This window comes from Pholis gunnellus, assembly GCF_910591455.1.
Source record: "Pholis gunnellus genome assembly, chromosome: 14".
NCBI classification, from domain to species: domain Eukaryota; kingdom Metazoa; phylum Chordata; class Actinopteri; order Perciformes; family Pholidae; genus Pholis; species Pholis gunnellus.
In genome coordinates, this window is record NC_136541.1 from 11,462,722 (window position 1) to 11,479,699 (window position 16,978).

The 16,978-nt window shown below is 42.9% G+C and overlaps 1 protein-coding gene across 1 annotated transcript; it reads right to left on the reverse strand.

The window, feature by feature from the left end:
- Nucleotides 1-1,525: 1,525 nt before the first annotated feature.
- Nucleotides 1,526-14,836, reverse strand: LOC306705672 (carboxyl-terminal PDZ ligand of neuronal nitric oxide synthase protein-like; the record flags this gene model as incomplete). Its single annotated transcript, XM_079172489.1, has 10 exons — nucleotides 1,526-2,037; nucleotides 2,465-2,633; nucleotides 3,611-3,772; nucleotides 7,949-8,076; nucleotides 8,561-8,690; nucleotides 11,082-11,190; nucleotides 11,279-11,337; nucleotides 11,436-11,528; nucleotides 13,882-13,953; nucleotides 14,732-14,836. 10 exons carry the CDS (start codon nucleotides 14,834-14,836, stop codon nucleotides 1,526-1,528), a joined length of 1,539 nt encoding a protein of 512 aa, XP_079028615.1.
- Between the last annotated feature and the right edge of the window lie 2,142 nt (nucleotides 14,837-16,978).

Genomic DNA, 16,978 nt, shown 5'->3' on the forward strand with positions numbered 1-16,978 from the left:
TGGAGCCGGTGCGACAGCTGGCCTGAAGAATACGAAGGAGTCCAGGAGTCTCATACGCCTCCATCTTTCTCTGAAATGGTACTTCAGGACTTTCCAAGCAAGTCCTCTGAAGGGTGGAGCAACAGTGACCAAGCAGTTTATGGTTGCCGCAGTACAGCAACTAATAATACTGACAGTCCGTGGTGGCTACATTTTTAAGCAGCAGAGACAAGGTTGTAGCAGCACCTGCGCACAGTGAGATGTTTGCCTCTGAGAGAGCAGCATCATCTAATCAGAGAGCGGTCTTCTGTTGAAGAAAATCATCATATGACTTTGGATTGAACTGAACACAACTGGTTACATAAGAAGACAGTTTAAATAACTTATTATGTTGAACACATTTCAACAACATTCCCAGGAAGTGATTTGGACGCGCCAGACAAATTGTAATCTATCACTCGAATTTGGGTCCAAACATTTGCCGTACACAAACCGTGTGTTCTGCCTAAAGGTTATCTTGACCCAAACGAGGACATGAGAGCATGACATAGTGAAAACACCAGATGTGTTTTGTTTGGGGTTCAACAGACTAGTTTGATTGGTGGAAAGTAACATAAGGGGGGTGAACTTTGACTATAAGAGTAAGCTGTGAAAACCATACTTTGGATTTTGTTGAATGTTAACGTGTGCTCATTAAAACACTTCCCGCTGGGTTGCAACTCCAATTCATCGTTTCTTCTCATCATTTTGCCACAACACTTCGAATAATATGAAACACTGGAGAATATTATGAATCAAATCATGGCATGTATTTTATGCAACGCATATAAGTTAATCAAACTATATACACTGTATTGAAAAGAGAAAAAAAACTGACTATGAGAGAAACATGCTCATTTTTAAACCCACGTGTAATTACAGGTAAGCACAGTAAGGTTTTAATCCTCACACTCCAAAAAATGTGCTAGCATAACCAGACAGACTTGGCAAAGAGGTCTTTTCTTCACAGATCTTCATTTGAAAACAGCAAAAAAAACAACCACGTTCAAGTCGGATTTGTCACAACTCCACAAACACAGACACAACCACAGTGTAACAAGCCCGGCGAGTCAGGAAACCAAACGGATGTAAGGTACAACAATCATCAAACTGACACGCGCACAGTATGTAACGCACATACTAGCAGACAGCAGAGATCTTCAGAGAGACAGAGCCTGAAACACCACAGGGTACTTTCTGACCGGTCTGCACTGGGCCAAATCCCTATTTAGAAGTGCACCGATTTCTTTTTTGGGGGGAGTGGAGCCACAATAGAGTGAACTTAAACATTATCGGATCCATTCAGTTATACTTTCTGAATCTCTGTTTCTATTATCTAATCTCCCTCAGCTCATATGTGTGGGACATTCTTTTTCTCAGTGCACAGGAAATCAAAACAGGAGGTGAGTGAGTCAGTTGATGATGCAGTTTACTGGTGTCACAATACATGATTTCTGAATTTCAGCTGTTTCCCATTGTGCAGTGTGCAGCTTCAAGAGCACCACCACTACACAGCCACCTCATCCCCTAAGCAGTCCGCCAGACACTCTGTGTTCAGCACGTTGAAGAGTCGAGCTGCGCCGTCAGACCCCGCTCCCTCCCCCTGACCCCAGCTGTCCCGGTCGTCGCTCTCATCTGTGTTCGATTCGTACTCCGATCCGATCCCCGACTCCCTAAACCGGAGCAGCTCCAGGGCTCCCAAAACCTGCTCCCCTAGCAGCGAGCTCTCATCCGGGGCCCCGTCGCTGGGAGTCTCCCCTATGTCCTGGCCCTGCTCCTGGGTGTCCGGCCCCCGAGAGGAGAAGCGGAAGCACTCGAGCCGAACTCCACTGCTGCTGAACCCCAGAGGGCTGGTGTCGGTGCCCAAGGTGCCTGGAGAGCAGGGCCCGAGGAGGGCGGAGACCCAGGGACTGTCACTGATCTGGACCTGGGATTGAGCTGCAAAAGGGCCCGTAGATGAAGAAGAGCTGGGGGGCTTGGGGCGGAAAGTGATCTCCAGAAGACTGTCCTGGGAGCCCACTGAGGACAGAGAGAAAACATCAATGTTTAAGATGAAATAAAAACACAGGGAGTTATCACATATAAACAGAGATACAAGACATGAGAAGAGAGGTCTGAGAAAAGACGATGAGATAATATATGACGTCTGTGCTGACAGGATTTGATGAATCATGACTACACGGTAGCAGAGAGCCTTACTGAATCCTCTGAGAGGGCTGCCATGGGATAATTAATTACGTGCCAGAAGTGGATGAGAAAAGAAGCCATAACGACAGGAAGGAGGCACAAAGAAAGCGATGAAGGGAGACGAGAGGAAGGAAGAAAAAGACGATTATATGACAGAAATTAGTAAATAAGAAAACAAGGAAATAGATGATGATATGTGGCAACCAAACAAAACAAAATTATGTATTCTAAATGAGAAAGAAAGTAGATTTCCACTCACTAGATGTTAATTGGCCGGCAGCTTTAAGCTCCAGTTCCTGGATCTGTTTCACCAGCAGGGAAATGTGTTGCAGCAGGTCGGTGTTCTGCTGCAGCAGCCTCTGCACTCTGGCCTGAGTTTCAGTCCGCGCACACACCTCCACCGACAGCTGCTCCTGGAGGACATGGACCTGCACAGGCCAACACACACACACACACACACACACACACACACACACACACACACACACACACACACACACACCAGTAAGAGGCAACCTGCTCATTAAATTCCTCAGCGGCCCCTAAATTTCAAAAGGTCAAAAGTTTCACTCTTTAGACAGTAATGAGTTAAAGAAAAAGGCTTTCATTTCCCCAGAGGCCCTATAAAAGGAGACAGGCAACACGTCAGCATTATGAATCAACATCTGTCAATGAGATTGTCCAATGAAGGCTGAAAACTCTAAAACTCACTGACGCTTTGCTTCAAATCTTCAAAGGCCATGAAACCACAACTCAAGCGAATTTCATTTTATGTGAAACTTTTCAAAAGTAGCGGTTTAGAGGAATGAAAGAGGTGAGAATGTAATAACCTGAAATGCCTCACCATAGTCTATTAAACCCACCACTGATTGAAAATGGAAACAGCGCATCGCTCTATTATGTGCTGTAACGTTTTGTGTCAAGCTTCACAGAGTTTTCCAATAATCCTGTTTAGGGGATTTTGATGTGCATTTTAATACCACTGAAATAAATAATTGCTCCTTTGGTTGTCAGGCGTTCATCAAACAAACATCCTCTTAAAAATTCAGTGAATTTTAAATTGAGTCATGTGTTTTTAGCCGTAATAACAGCAAGTCTCTAGGGATAGCAATGTCCGTCTATCGGTCATTGGTTGGTCCACCACTTTGGTCCAGACTTAAATATCTCAGCAACTACTGGATGGATGTTTGATTTCCAGAGATTTAAAACCTTTAAAAACTGTTGGATGCGTTGCTATGAAATTTGGAACACGGGAGGAACAATTATATTTTTGGTGATACAAGGCTTAAACTCTGTATAGACAATGAGGCCGTTAGGCGCTTCATCAGGAACAATAACAAATAAATAATATATATATATATATCACAGGTGTGGTACCACAGGATACAATAATTGCCATCAGTACCTGCTCTGAAGCAGCCAGTTTCTGTTGTTCCTGCTGCTGCAGTTGTTTCTGGAGGAGCTGGACCTGGTGCTCTGCAGAGCAGGGAGCCTCTTCTGCCGACTGACCCGACACAGAGGCCCCAAGGATGGGGGAGCCCAGCAGGAGAGACGGGTCATCGGACACCTAACACAGACGACAGTAAATTGGGTCTCTACTTCTAATGGCAACAAAAATGTAGCTGTGATGTTTTCTTTCCTTGAAATGTCGGTTTCTCTGGAGTGATCAAACACATAGAAACATAAGCACCACCCACAGGAATTCAACTCATCATGAGAAATACAAAAAAAGATTGCTACGTCATTTGCAGTGGCAGAAAAAAAAGAAAAATATTCTTGCATATTATAACTTTAAATAAAGTGGACAACAAACAACATCACAGTAAAAGTACATGTGGCTGTGTTTGGGCTGCATGGGAAGAAAAGAACAGTTAAGTGTAGGGTAAGATAGCCAACAATCCAAAGTAAAAGTGGAAAGTAAAACATCATATGAAAGCTTGTGTGTGTAACACATCTAAAGAGGTGGTTTAAAAGCGGACTCTCTCTCTCTGCCAGCCTGAGCTCCTTGGAGGAAGAGTCAGTGAAGATATGCCGTCTCCTTTCATTCTGATGGAAAAATCCACAGATGAGATATCAGCATTACTGCTTGATGTTCAAGGCCGTACAGACGACGTTCTGTGATGAAGCCTTAAAACCTACCTATTCCCTCCGTGCTAAATCAGTTAGTGAATTAATTTATAACATTTTCCAAAAACAAAAATGTGGTTTCTTTGTGCTGTAGTCAAAGGAGAGAGCTGCAGAGAGATCAATGTTAAATCCACCATGTCAAGTTGTATAAATACTGAATACATGAAGGATGAGCTGTTTTTCACACCAAATTAAGACCAATATAGACGCTGTGGTTTCTCTATTGAGGCTGCTGTTGATAGGATGTTGTATTGTTGTCTGCTTTATAGATTTCCACTTGAACTGTGAGGCGCGTTTAGAAATAAGAGCTTGATCTTTGGTTTTGAGGGGCTGACACCCAGGAGTGGAAGTAACGAATAAAGTAGATAAAATTTACTCTTGGTACTGTTACACACTTTTTGTGTGTAGGCTTCTGTAATTGAGTGTTTAAAAAAAAGTTAGTAGGCCTAATTTATTTTTTAACTTTGCAACTACTTTCTGTCTCTAAAAAAGTAATGGAATGGCAAAAAATGAAGTACATCTGCAGCTGCAGCAGAGTAATTAATCATATTGTCTTTAAATGAGGAAACTGTCATTAAGTCACGATGTAACCACGTATATGGATGTAGCACACTCTGGTACAGTAGGTGGCACCTTCACCGTTGGTTTGTAGTCCGCCATGAAATCAAAGAAGAAGAAGAAGAAGTTGCTCTGCGGCCGCAAAAAGGCAGAGCTCAGGTGACACTACCCCTGTTCGGTGTGTCCCCTTCACCTGCTGAGAGTCTTTGAGTGTAGGGTGGCACCTGGGCCGGGTCGAACAGATTGTGAACTGTACAAAAATGCAATGTAATAAACAATTGCGTGATTATGAGTTTAAGTTATCGTTACTGTACCTCAACAAAAAAGAAAAGGTTGTGTCAACAGCAGCTGAGCTATCCAAGTCAAACACATCGAACAGGTGCATGCTGGGGAACATGCTAATCACTAACGCGCTCTTGGTACCTCGTCCATCGTGATTACTTTCTGCGTTCACGGAGCAAGGGGTCAGGGGTTTGAGGGCTTTCTGCTGTTTTTGACCATGTTTAAGTGACTGCGGAGCTTAATTAAGCTCCACGTGTTTCACAAACTTTAAGGGCGCGCAGTGGGACCAGAGAGACCGAGTGGACTGGACGTGTTGTGGATTGAGAAAGAAGGAGCAGAGAAGGCGAACCTGCAGCAGATTGAGGAGGACCAGCGAGTACAACGAACTCGCTGTAACATCGGTTACCATGGATATAAAATATTTGAAGCAGGAGAACGTCCACGTTGCTAGGCAATACAGTTGCGCGTGTGCCCGTGTGCGCATTACGCGCTGAGTGACAGGTTTGGTTTGGTGATGTTTTTACTCTGCTGTTGTCTGCAAGAATTGTCAGATTGTTTCATTTATGTGGGTCAGGCTAATATTTATTTTTGCACCCGCCGTGGTGTCCATTGTTATTTATTGTCGTTCATACTTCGTTCAACTGAGGTTTGTCTCTTTTCTGGCTCTGGCTACACTGAGGAAGGCGGTTGTATGATCGATAATCAATTGTGTGCACAGGCTGCGATGTGTCTGTGGACTAAAGCCATTAAGGGCTCTGTGGTGCGATGTCAAATGAAATGTTGACGCACTCTATTATGTAGCATAATTGCCTTCTTTAATAGGTATAATATATAGCTGGAGTTTATTCTTACCCCCCTTAAAGCATGTAACGTTTACTCATTGTATACATTTGAACTGACCCACTGTTCTACTTTTATTTGAATACAATGTCTTTTAAAGAGATGTCACTTTTACTTGAGTAAAGCATTCCAGTACCTTTCCCGTCCCTGCTGACACCAAAGCATGACATTTACTGATGTTTCAGACCTTTAAATACATTCTGCTGCCATTGTACAATCTGAAGGGCAGCGGAAACAAGCACAAAAGTCACACTTCTTTAAGTTGATTTGCCTAATCTGTTTGTAAACCATTGCCTTATTTCGCATTTAGGCTATCTGAGGAGTGTAAGTCTAATATTGACTTTGATATCTACAATATTTACTTAGTCCTTACATTTTAAGAGCTGGGCACTTTGATTGAGGATCCACAACACAAGCATGACAAATCAGTCATACTGTACATTTAGCTCTCATCGTGTCAAAGTAATCTCTGGTCTCGAGTAGCATCATTTTATCTAATTGTGGAGATGGTGTGTTCATGAGGATTGCATCTATAAATAGATCTACAGATTGACTGGATGGGCTCCTGCCTGGACAGGTATCATGACTCACACAATTATGTTAGAGTGCTGCTGTGAGAAGAGCAGCCCTGAATGACACGACCTGTCTCTGTTTTATCTGAGATCAATATGGTGGATTCAGTTGTCATTAATGCTCGACTGTGAGGACACTTGACCTTCAGATTACACACGGGGGACGGATTAAAATGCATATGAGATCTTGACATATGACATGCTGCTGTTTGACTGTGGCAGAATTATATGACGGCTTTAATATTTATATCATTAAATAATAAAGCAATTTTTCTTGTTCTCGGGTAACCATTTAATTAGTCGTAATATCCATCAATCTAAACCTCCACCGCAAAACTATAAAGCTGCCAGCGCCACAGAGACTCGGTTTGAAAATGAGCCGACAGTTATCAGAGAGCAGATAGCGGCTTGTTCAACATCTCGGGGTTAGCAGAGCAACGCTAGAAAGCCTTGCTGTGTTTTAATTAATAAACCATACAATCACATCAGTGAGAGCTTCTTGCAGCACTTCTTCACAAACAAGCCTTGAAGACGTCGTTGCTCGCTGTACGTCCCTCAGTGGCATTTGCTCATCTTCATACGACTCCTTGTGATGCCAAACATTCAGCATGACACCCTGGGAGCTGCAACCCCCCCAGAATTATTTATTACCAGGACATTTCTGACTTTATAGATCAAAAATGTTCCAGAATATTGGATGATATGCTCTGTCAAAAATACACCCTTTTTTATTGTCAGATGTTTCCTCTGAAGGAATGAATTCATGTAAATGCAGCAGGGACTAAGAGACGGATCTATTGACTTGTTTGTGTCGTGTCTGGGTGGAAGAGGGGGCTTCAATTAGGCAGTTCAGTAGCAGGACAGCTGAGACAACTAGTCGATTAATTATTTAATCTTCAGATATGTAATTGATTGATCATTTAAAGGGAGACTCCAGTTATTTAGTATTTAAAACATGTCCCATATTTACATATGGGACATGTTTTTATTTAGAATTTTATAGTATAGTATTCCTTATGATAAAAAAAATGAAAGACTTTGGCTCGTGGACTGTCGGTCGCACAAAACAAGTGAATTTAAAAAGTTATGTTATGGTATTATGATGTCATCTTTCTACATGTCTAGACTTAACGATTCATTGAGAGTATAAATGGGAGCTTGATAATGATAATTGATAATAAGAATGTGTTTGTTGCAGCCATGTATTTTAGCGGCTGTGTGCAGCCATAAGGATCAATACATTATACATTGCAGGGTGGTTTTCATCTCTTTACAAAAGAAATGTGTTTTTAATAGAGTGAGAAAATAGTGGGGCTTTGTATGAGACGACACTGAAAGGATTTCAAAGGACTTCTGTACTCTACCTTCTCATTGTTACCGAGGACCTCGTCCTTTTTGCTCTTCTCCGGCTCGGATGAGGAGACGCACTCAATGCTCTCCTCTGTAGTGGCTTCAAGGTCGGTCTCTTCTGACAATGCAAACCTCTTCTTTGCTGCAGAGAGACCAGATATACATATATAGAAGAACTTGCTCACAGCCTTTTTTCTTTGACCGGCTTTGTAGTTTGCAACATATCTAGAGGCAGCGACAGCCACAGCAGCGGGCGAAGAGCTGGCAGAAGCCCACACACAAGCAAGGTCTTTGATCAATGGATCGCCCGACTCACCGACACACAGCTGCAGCTGCAGCAGGGCAAGCTGCTGGAAAAATATCGGCAGTGGCGGATAATGACATATTTTCTCTAGGTGTGCTCAGTTGCCACTGCATGTTTGTGCAGGTGCTCAGGGTTTTAGTTTGTGATGGAGAGAAAGCAAGAGATGGAGACGAAGAGAAGGCCTTGGGAGTTTGTGTGTTGCTGCGTGAGGAGATGAAAAGAGCTTGTGATTGTGCCTGAGACAGAAGGAGAACAAGAAGGAGAAAGGCGGAGACGGGAGGGAGAAGGAGATTTGTGGATGCAATTTGTGGTCGTGCGTCACCTGGCACTGCCTCCGATTCCTCCACCTTCCCCTCCTCATCCTCCTGGTCATCGCTTTTCTGCTGCAGGGTCAGCTGGTGACACACATCGAACGCCTGCCCCACCGTCCGCACGATCCTCATGGCTTGTGACTGCAAAGGGAGGGCAGAGAAAAAGTGTGTTGGGGTGTTGAGAGCAGGGAGGGTAAGCAGCAGCAGGAGCACAGTGAGGGAGGAGAAAATGAAGTGCCAGAAGCGCTGCACAGGAAGTGTGTGTGTGTGTGTGTGTGTGTGTGTGTGTGTGTGTGTGTGTGTGTGTGTGTGTGTGTGTGTGTGAAATGGGTAATGTGGGGGCAGAATGGCAGGTGAAAAATGAAGACGGAGGGAGGGGAGATTGGGACCAAATTTAGGTCAGAAGATATTACGAGCATATTGTCCTTGTCTATCTGCTCTGCATACATTCTGCTGTCATAGTGATGGATTGGTCTATTTCAGAGGCAAGTAACTTTGAATGCAGAGGGAGTGAAGATTGAGTTTGTTGTTATTGCTGGAGGCTCAGTAGGTGTGTCAGCATCATCAGGTCATCGATCAGGGACAGTTTAACTGGCAATAACTTTAAAAAATTGTAAACTCTTACTTTAAATTACACAAAAGCCACATTTCCCATCAACATGTATTGCTTTTTCCTCACTGTATTTTGATTTTTACTTGTTGTGTTGTGGAGCTGAATCGATTGGTCGATTAACAGAAAATAAATCGGCTAACTACTTTGATGATTGAATAACATCAAACATTAGTTAGAGTGATTTGAAGACGTCACCTTGGAGTTTAGGGCATTTTGACTATTAATCAATAAAGAAAATAATCGTCAGTCTTGTCTCGTCTTTATTGTATATAATATAATATATATATTTTTTTTATACTGGCTTAAATGAGGCACACAGGCAAGAAAATTCAATGTGGCCTTTGAGACAGCAGCACTTCTAAAGCTGTAATATTCAGTCCATGTCCTTCCCCAATCTCACTGAAGATGAGTTTTTGTGTTTTCTATATTGAATAGTGAAGCGAGAGTTGCAATGAATGTGTTGTTCTCGGCCTCTGGAGGATGATCCTGCCTCGAGGCATTCAGTCAATATGTCAAGGTAACTTGAGCCTGAAAGCAGTTCAATCAAGTGAAATAGCAAAAAATAAAATAATAACAGGAATAAAGTGATGAAAACGATTTATGAAATTACATTTCCCTCCATGGATTTCTTTTTGTCCTAAAATGGTCAGGTTAAACTACCAGCCGTCCCAAGGCCAAACACAAACGGCTCTGTTTGTGCACTGAGCTGACATCTAAGCCCCGTTGGGCCGCAGCATGCCGTGATGAAAATAAATCAAATCTCCTATCAGCTGGTCCATCTCCTCCTACTCAGCACACATGCTTGGTCTGCACCACCGAGATAAGGCTCCGCGGCCCCGGGGAGCTACTCGGGCACAACTTGTGCCGTGTTCCTGACGTTGTGGTGGGTGTTGGTTCAGCGGTGGTGAAAATGTCTGAAACCGCTGAGTGAAATAGCCCCTCTTCTTTTCTCTTCCCACCAAGATGATTAGTATTCAGCTTCACTAAGTCACTGTCAGACTGGTATCCATGGTGAAGGGATGGGAGTCAACCTCACTGATGCTCTGTCTTTGTCATGGAGGAAAAAAAATGTCCCTGCTTGGTATGCAGATATGTGGAGATTCATAAGCATTTTAGCTCAACGCACACGAGGGATCTGACTCTCAGATTAATTTGCCATATGTGAGAGCCAACAGGACAATACATTACCGAGACAACGGACATAATACCATCATTAGAAGCTGTGTGCGCAGAGCATGCAGCTGAAAACAAAATGATTTGATTGACAGGTGGTGATTACTGGAAGGACAAAGCCCGAGATCTTCTGCACTTTTGTAAAATACCAACAAAATCCCCAAAAATACCAAAACCAACAATGCGTCTGTCGTCGCTTGAAAATTTGCAACCTCCCCAGCCTGACATGTTGCCCTCTCTTTTATGGGAAACATGCTTATGATTTCTTGCCGAGAGTGAGATGAGAAGATCGATACCCCCCACGTGTCTGTGTGGTAAATATTAAGCTATATATTTTTGAACAACTGTATGCTAACCCTGTATGGATGTGATATGATTGCTATCATTGTCGTATGGCTGGGCTCAGGTTAAACCCTTTGTAACACATGAACAAATATACATATAAAGAATAAATGCCATAGAACTTTCTTTTATTATGTTTGACTTAAATTAATAAATCTAGGAAAGAATAAATACCAACTCCTTTAAAAACACAATCTACTTCCATCAAGGATTTCGGATGCAGCAATGTTTTTTTTCCCCGGAGCTAATAAGAAGCTAACGAGTGGGCCGTCCCGCTTCTTTATCATCGCTGTCAAGAGTTGCACATGCACAGTACGGATCGGGTAGCGAGTGACACGTGCTGTTGACAGTAATACAAATATAGAATATCCCGAGACTTATCTTTTAAGCACGAGCAAACTTACTTTCCTCTTTGACTTGAACACATTGCAGCGGAAAATGTTGCTCTGTCCTTCTCTCGCTATATAACTGAAGATCTTCAAGTCTTGGGCATCGTGTGAGACATAGAAGATCCTGTCAAAAAGAAGACGATACACGATTTTTAATGTAGTTGGTTACTTGCTGCCAGGTTATTTGGTGTCTTTTGTTTTTGGTTTAATACCTGTAGATGGGATCCTGTGTCACTAAGATCGTATTATCATCCAATGACCATCCTTTTCTCTGTTGCAACACAAAGAAACATGTCGGTTAACGGTGACAAAGGTGGTGAAAAGACAAAAAGATGTAATTCAAATAAAGTTGCATTTTACAGGACTAACCTTCCTCTTTTTGCGCAAAATCACTTGGACACAATCAGTAGATACGACAATGTTGACCTTCTTTTTCTTTATGTTCTTCAGTTTGAATTCATACTGTGAAAAAAAAATATTTAAATTAACATTCAAGGTTGGAAAGAAACCACCGAATTCTAAAGTTCATTCAAAGCAAACCGATTATTATGCGAGGTGTGACTAGCGTTAAATACCATATGAGCCCGCTAAGATGGAGCCCTTTACACAAGATACATTACATGTGTGAACAGAGGGAATGGATCATGCAGACAGGAATATATTTCTGACAATTTTCCTCTTAGGGTAAATGTGAGATTGAATAAAACACTGTCAGTTTCTTTTTCTGGGAGCTGTTTAAGCTTTCAAAGTCTGACTTCCCAGAGGGAGGCAGACGTGTGTGGGACACTTTCATCCCTCTCCGTGATTAATGCTAGAGCCTGTACCCTCCGCCGACACTGCAGGCTCAGACTCCAAATATCAGGGCCCAGAGATCTAAGAACAACCAGGATTTATGTGAAATAACGCGCCTCGCTTTGAAAACGCAACATCCAGCATCAGATGATTAATTGATCAGATGGAGTTCCGTGAAATCTTTTTGGGCGAACGAACCGCTCTGCCTGACAGACTTGGATATTCTCTGTCATCTTTTCTTGGGTTTGTGTAAAAATAACAACCTGACGCTGTCTTTTATTTTTCAGCAGGATTGGAACTGTCCTCGCACTCTTGTATTGACATTTCATAATAAAAGAAATCTCACGGGAAGTGAAGAAAAGGGATCGTTGTTGCCAACATAGCAAGTCGTATCTGTGGGGATTTAAGCCCTGATGAATCTGGTGCAGTTTATCTATAAGCCTGTGTGACCTGCATGTGTCACATCCTGCAGAAAATTCACCTCATTAGAAGATTCAATGGGCCCCCATTCCTTGTCACACGCTCTTATCTAGTTCATCAGTCTTATTGTTGTGTGGGAGGTTTCCTCTGCTGTAGAGGTTCAGGTGAAGGACACAACTCCCTCAATGTGTGTGTGTGTGTGTGTGTGTGTGTGTGTGTGTGTGTGTGTGTTATCCAGGCCAATGCAACCACATGTAAACTGGGACGAGAGGACCATCCATCTCCACATGCACTGCTGTCAAACGGAGATGAAGTGGAACACAGGAAGTGTTTATGTAGATACAATTTGCATGCACATCAGCCACCGCCCCCAAGCATAACTAATGCTCCACAGGTTGTGCCAACTCACCTCATATTGCCTCATCTCTAAGCCACTGTGAGTGCTTTATGGACGAGTCAGCTTTTGAATATTCAGAACCCGTCTCCCCACAAGCAGAGGCTCTTAATTGCCGTGCCATTACCGCACTCACAAAGAGCCCCCGACTCTTTTACACACTTGCTTTTACGCTATCATTTTTAATCTCGCCCACGTCTAATACCACGCTGTTTACTTTGCATTTACTACCTATTTGTCTTTTAATGCATTTTCTTTTCTTCAATTTTTTTGTTCTCCTTCCATTTATTATTTTTTACTTTAAAGCTTTGCAGAAAAGCATTTTGTGTTCAGATAAAGTAATGATACCGTAACACATTAAATTAACATTTGTTTGTTTAGGGACAGATGAAAAAAGGTGCATTACATAGTTTTGCCCATCAAGGTTTTCAGCAGCCCTTGGATTACCTTGTGCATTGTGTGGGTACATTTTATTTTCCCATTTGAGCTGCTGTATCAAGAGCTCTTTCATAATGCATTATGAGAAAAACTGAAAATCAGAAATCGTTGAGATTCCTGAAGCATATGTGAAGCGAGGAAATTCAAACAGCATCACTAAATCTTTGCCAGCACAATCAAATGGCCATTATACTGCACTGCACATGAGGGATCAGGATTAAGTGCTTCATGGGTGTAACTGGCGATGTGGCCGACCTCCGACGGACTCAGTGACTTGGTCCTTAGATTAGATCCAACAGCTGACAAGCAGCTAAATCCTCTCCTCCCTATGCTTCACTGTAACACTGCAGTGATGTGTAAATGACAAGGCATCGCAGTGTTTCCTGTGGCCTTGTCTGGTCTAAAGACGGCCTCCAGAACTGACGGTTTTTCAGATGGTATCATACATATAAACCTGCACGTTGTATCTCTCCTCAGCCATAAAATCTGAGCTGTCCTCGTTGCCGTGATTTAAACCGCTACTGACAAGCCACTGAATCTGTCGAGTGTGTAGTTACGCAGACTAGTGATTTGTGTGTATAAAGGATGTTGAGGGGAGTGAGGACCCTCTGAGCACCGTGCACAAGGTGAGACATGACACACAGGAGAGGAAGAGGAAATGTTCATGCACCTGCATCAATGACTGACAGTTAATGTGTTTAGACTGCTGTTGCCACTAGAGTCAAGTTCAGCTGTCTGGTTCAGGGAGGTCACACATTTAAAGTTTCTTACTCTGATTCTCCTCATTGCAGCGACTATCTCCATTCGGCTGCTGGGGCGACCAACCTCCGAACTGCCAATGTACTGCGAAATGTAAGAGAACGGTTTACAGATTGACAGTTTGAGGGAATGAATACCACGGATTACTTGGGGAGTGCTGGGCTGGCAGAGTGTTGATTGCTATTGTAGTTTTGACGGCTTTTTCAGACATTTTGGGAAATATTCCTCCATGAGGAAATCAATACACGCCAGAGCTGCAACGATTAGTCGATCAGCCAATCCACAGAAAATTTACTTTTTTTTATAAATTTTCCATGAAGAGTATCAAATATTTGATGGTGTCAGCCTCTCAAAATTGAAAATTGTTGGTTTTTGATACCATCACCTTGGGCTTAATGTGATGGGCATTTTCCACAGTTTTCTGATGTTTTGTAGACAATTACTCGATTATCAATTGAGAAAATGTTGCAGCTCTATAACATTACATTCTGCTGGGTGCCAGAAGCCAAATGACATGTAGGATTCTTCCACACTCATCAAAAGTTTGTCAAAAACGATATAACGGAAACAAATTAATCAGCATTCATCAAGATATCAGTTAAAGCAACACTTCTCTATGCAGGTGAGGTAAAATGATTTAATCTCAAACATTTCAAAGTCATGCAAAGTGGACAAAAATGTAAAAGTATTGTAAGGTCAATACACACCCTCAACATAAACCTATATGGAATACAATGTATAGTGGTTGTTGTTACAGTAGCGGTGACATGAACAGCCCTCATCTGAACGTTTGACACATACAGTAATAACCCACCGCTCCCTTACTGCCACCCAGTAAGTATCTGTTGCAGAGGGTCCTTACCTTTGCCTCGAAGCAGACCCCATGCTTAAACACCTCGTCGTTGTGCATGGGGATCCTCAAATCGTGCGCGTCATCCACTAAATTGTACTTGGTTACCCCTGGCATCGCTTTAATGTTGGCTGACTTGCTCCGGACTCCCGTTTTACGACCGCGCTAGAGTACCTGCAGATATGCGCATCTCCTCCGGCGCTGCTCCCTCTGCACTCTCCCTCCGTCACACCGGAGGTCATCCGGGTTGAGGCGCTCCGGGTCGCCACGGATGGGTCGGTCGACGGGTTCAATTAACGCGCTGATCGTTTACCGTTAGGTGCAGACTGACCCGCTCCCTCCTGGTCTGAGACTCGACGGAGAAGCTGTACACGCCGCCGCCGCCGGGGGTCCCGATGACGCACAGATCTCAACACATGATTGTTTTTTCCTTGAAGCACCGCGGCATCAATAAGCGCTAATTCATCAGAGTGAACCATCAATATTCAGAAGCGGTAGGCTCTTGTTATCCATTAAACTGGGTGTGAGATCTAACAGATGGAGACGGACTCTGCTTGCAAATACTCTATCAGCAGCTACAGCTGGTGTTTGGTTTTAGGACATCTAGTGGCATCACAGGGAACAAACAATTCCCCAAATCACTCGCTCCCAGTGGATTCCCGGAGCCCCCCGGGGTCATTGAAGGGCTCCTGGTTCTCTCCTGCAATACGAGGTTTAATGTAGCCGTTTGTTTAACAGAAACTCGGCAGAAGTCTGAAAATGTTTTTCAGACAAAATAATGTAAGAAGCATGAATGCTGCTGTAATTGACAGAGTGGAACTCATGATGTTGACCTGGTGAAGCTCCACCATATGAAGGCACAGTCTGTCAGTGGATTCTTCTCAGAGTGCTGACACACCAGCAGTTTTGGCCTTTATCAATCTTCTGGTTGCCACACACAGATCCATTATAAGGGGTGAAACAATGCAGCAACTTCTTACAGGTAGTACCCCAGATAAAAATAAGATTTAATGTGCAGAATGGGCATAGATTTAGGGGAAGGTTGAATTTTAAGACATGTTATCACATTTTAAAGCATCTATAGGCCTTACCATCATTTTACTAATAATAAACGTATCACATGACAATGAGAATTATCACAAGGATCTGCAGCTTCCCTCAACTGTACAGTGCATTTTTGTGAGTTTCAGCTCATTGTTTAGCTGTCGGGCCCGCAACCTACATGTACGCCTTTGGTTCCTCCTCCCTGCTTTCAAAGTGTTGTTTTCAGGCACAGCAGACAGCTGTTTGCAGTAGGGAAAGCCGAAAATAAACCCAAATATACACCAAACCCGCTCAGCACCAAACAGCAGCCGGACACAGTTGGAGCTGGTGAACATAGTGGAGCATGTAGCAGCTAAAGAGCCAGATACTTCCCTCTGGGATTTCTGCTGCCCCCTAATGGCCAAATAGACAGAAAAGAAAATAGCTATTGCATATTTAAGATATTATGGTGAACGTATTAGCAAAGAGTTGCCTGTTCCCAAATCCAGCAGATATGGAGCAACATTGGCATTAATTTGAAGTTGTGTTTACTTCCACTGATGAATTTAAGTCTAATATTTACTCCCCTCGCAGCTCTCTGTCAACTCCTGAGGGAAATATCTGGCTCTGTAGATGCTAAATGCTCCACTATGTTCAACCGCTAGTTCCTAACAGTATTTGTCTGCTGTTAGGTGTTAGCGTAGGTGAGGTGTTGAGGTCTTATTGGTTAAAACAGCTGCCTGCTAGATAAGAGGCTGTTAAAAGCAGAACAGTAAAGCTGTGGACCTTAAAACCAAAACGGTGAATTGAAAGATGCTAAAAAAGCCCTGTAGATCTGAGGAGAACTGGTGATTTTTATCTGCGGGATTGTCACAATAAGTGACGGTTTTCACGTCCTTTGATCCAGTGTTGTTGGTTTGAAAATGATTTTGATTATAGACGTCTAACAAAGTCTTTCACATTGACCAGTGTCTTCTTTAATAATCACTATAGCTGTATACACTTGGCATGTACGTTTCATTTTCTGTGTTGAGGTACAGGAGTGTTTCACCCACAGACTGTAGAAAATAAGTTTAGTTCAGGAAACCTTCGCCTTTGTTTTCCTCTCACCTGTTGCTCTCACATTTTTTTCCTGTTTTGAAGCTTCAATCATCTCTCCAGCAGGTGGCACCAGAGCTGTTTGAATTTTACAGGACAACAGCAAAATACCAACAAGAGGAGACAAAGTCAAACACA